The sequence below is a fragment of the Octopus bimaculoides genome, chromosome 3, assembly GCF_001194135.2.
Source record: "Octopus bimaculoides isolate UCB-OBI-ISO-001 chromosome 3, ASM119413v2, whole genome shotgun sequence".
Taxonomy (NCBI): Eukaryota; Metazoa; Mollusca; class Cephalopoda; order Octopoda; family Octopodidae; genus Octopus; species Octopus bimaculoides.
Window position 1 is genome coordinate 144,878,552 of NC_068983.1, and position 3,041 is coordinate 144,881,592.

Genomic DNA, 3,041 nt, shown 5'->3' on the forward strand with positions numbered 1-3,041 from the left:
ATATATATATAATGCACTCTCTCATCGTTAAACGACGTATGAGGGTTCGGCAATTTCTTACCGAACAACCACACATATGATTTGTTTATAGTGATCCAATGTTTGTGTAGACATAAGCTCACTCCTCCATCAAATCGGCATTACCTGTACAGGTGCAACTGGGTACTACATCTCAGATGTCGAAATGATCGCAGAGCAACGTGAAATGAAGTGCTTTAATCAAGAACACAATGCAACGCCCGGTTAGGGAATCGAACTCACGATCTCACAATCGTGAGTGCAACACTCTAACCACTAATCTATGCTCCTATATTTATAGGGAAAAGAAGTGTTGTCCCACGCAGGAAAGAATGTAGGAGAGATGGTTTTGGTGTATTGAAAATCCAATTGAGTCTTAAAACGTGTTGTAGTTTTTAAATTTTATAACACAATTATGAATGTACCAAATCGTTTTCGACAATCTTTTGTTTTTCAATGGTAAGTAAAATAGTTTAAGAGAAATTGAAGGTACAAGGGAAACGTCGGACAAATTTACTTAAAAGATAAAATGTTCATACAAATTCCAATATTCCATATGTTTCACAGAGATAGACTGTAATGCCAGATCAGAATGTTCAATGAACTTTATAACAGACATACATGATTCAAGGTTCTGTAACATTGTGTTATATTAATAATTCGTTACGATGAAAATTTTAAAAAAGAAAAAAAGAAATGAAAGAAGTTTTTTTATATAATTTCTGCCGTAGTGCATGAAGAGAAATCTTCGTCGCTGGTTTTGCTGGTGAGAGTTTGAACTAGTTAAATGCTTTAGGGCTTTAAGGCATAGGTTCAAGTTCAGATTGATTGAAAATTTAATGACGTCACTTGTTTTTGTCTGTCTGTTGTCCAGTATTTTGACTGACTGAGTAATTTCATATGTCACTTGTTTTATTTATTTTTTTGTTTTTGATGTTCTGGTTGGTCGACTTCTTAGTGACATCATTTTTATTGACTTCTTTTTGGCCAGTAGACATCCAGTGTTCTCTCTGGTTGATTTTCTGCATGTCTTTTGTTTTGTCAAAAATCTTGGCTACTTGTTTTTGTCTGACGTTCGTCCAGCGTTCCGGTTGGTTGAATCCCTTAAGAAGCCAATGGTCTCGATCAGCTCAATATGTATTTTTTCCTGAGGGTTCGATTTTCACCCACCAATGATACAACCCCAATAGTCATAGAAACGTAACCGCCCTCGTAGCGGAACCTGCATCAACCTTATGAAAGATTCAACATATGAATCCAAGTCAGTTTAAAAATTCACTATAAAAAAAATCATTTCACCTGTGCATCCAGGAACTTAATTTATGTTCTCAAATGTGGCAGATGCGGAGATTATGTACGTCAAACGAGCTTGACTTTGACAGACAGAATGACCTACATGTGCAACAGATAACTTGAAAGATTCCACACCTAGATATGTGCCCCGCGAACAAACTTCCAAAATACCAAATTTCCCTTCTATATCAATGCATCGGAAACACTTCATCCCAATTCCTATAGAATAAAGAAAATATGTTAAGAAATATAAAACACAACTAAATAACCAAAAATAACACGCCAAAATGAGAAGACTCAATTTATTCATGAAAAATGACTAGACACAACAGACATATATCAAAAGTTGAAGCAACGGGCAACCTCCGGAATTCGAAACCCCAACTTCAAACTGCTGTACACATCGGCTCAATTCCGATCAAACGAAGAAAATATGTTAAGAAATGTAAAACACGACTAAATAGCCAATAACAGCACTCTAAATTGAGAAAATTCTATTCACGAAATGTTACTTGACACAGCAGACATAAATCAAAATTTGAAGCAACGGACTGCCTTCGGGTTTCAAGACCTTAACACCAAACTGCTGTACAACACCTGCATATTCTCAAACACTACTTACTTACAACATCCTAGGCTTAACTACTTTACTATTTTTTTTCTGGTCAACACTGGAATATATTACACACCCTCATAGAAATAGTTCCACTCCTAAAGATTATATCGACTTGCAGAAAAGTTCAATCCCGGGTCTTGCAAGAATGCCGAGAAAGGTTCTAGGCGCTTGAGGAAACTTGTCGCTAAACCTCAAGACAACATCACCGCTAATATAGTATTTAATAGTTGTACAATAACAACATTAAAATAGTATATTAGAAATATTTAATTAATTCTGATATTTCAGGTAAAATACACTTTTTCAATAGTGTTAAGAAAGTGAGAGGATATAGCGGAAAATACCTCCATTGATTTACTATGCCTGTTTTGCATGTGATGATGAAAGTTGTAGTTGAAAGGATTTTACGTTTGCTTCACGCTTAGGGTATACGTTCCACTATAGCTAACTTCGATATACCTTCTTCAAGAGGGGTTAATAAGGTAAGTATGAATCAGTTATTGGAGTTCATTAAGCAGGTTACATTTCTTTCCCAAGTTTGTTACCTTGTATCTATGTTTCAAATCCTTATTCCATGCTTTAAAATTCACGTCGAGGTGTTCATCTTTAATAATTTTCTATTACAGAGATATATCAAATAACATGCTGATTACTATTGGAGAGAATGTTTTCCACGGACTAACAAATTTACACACACTGTAAGTAGGTTGATATCTCTTTCAAAATCTCTTTCAAAATCTGTTACAATTCATGGTTAGTTATATTTCGAACAACATTTCAATGTTTAGCAAAGCACTGGTCAATAAAGCGATCATACAAATTGCCATGAAGTGTTTTGGTTGGATGAATGCTAATACCAAGTCTCTTATGACATACACAACTTAGGCGCAGGTGTGGCTGTGTGGTAAGAAGTTATTGGCGCAGGCGTGAATGTATGGTAACAAGCTTGCTTCCCAAATACATGGTTCCGGGTTCAGTCCAATTGCGTGGCACCTTGGGTAAGTGTCCTCTACTATAGCCTTGAGTCAATCAAAACCTTGAGTGGATTTGGTAGACGGAAACTGAAAGAAGTCTGTCATATATATATATATATATATATATATATATATATATA

General features: G+C 35.4%; 1 protein-coding gene across 1 annotated transcript in view; it reads left to right on the forward strand.

The window, feature by feature from the left end:
* LOC106868530 (G-protein coupled receptor GRL101) overlaps window positions 1-3,041 on the forward strand; it is a 148,090-nt gene that overhangs the window by 72,878 nt on the left and 72,171 nt on the right. Inside the window, exon 11 of the mRNA XM_052966806.1 lies at window positions 2,554-2,625. Coding sequence (XP_052822766.1) covers window positions 2,554-2,625 — 72 coding nt within the window. The remainder of the gene's footprint in view (window positions 1-2,553; window positions 2,626-3,041) is intronic.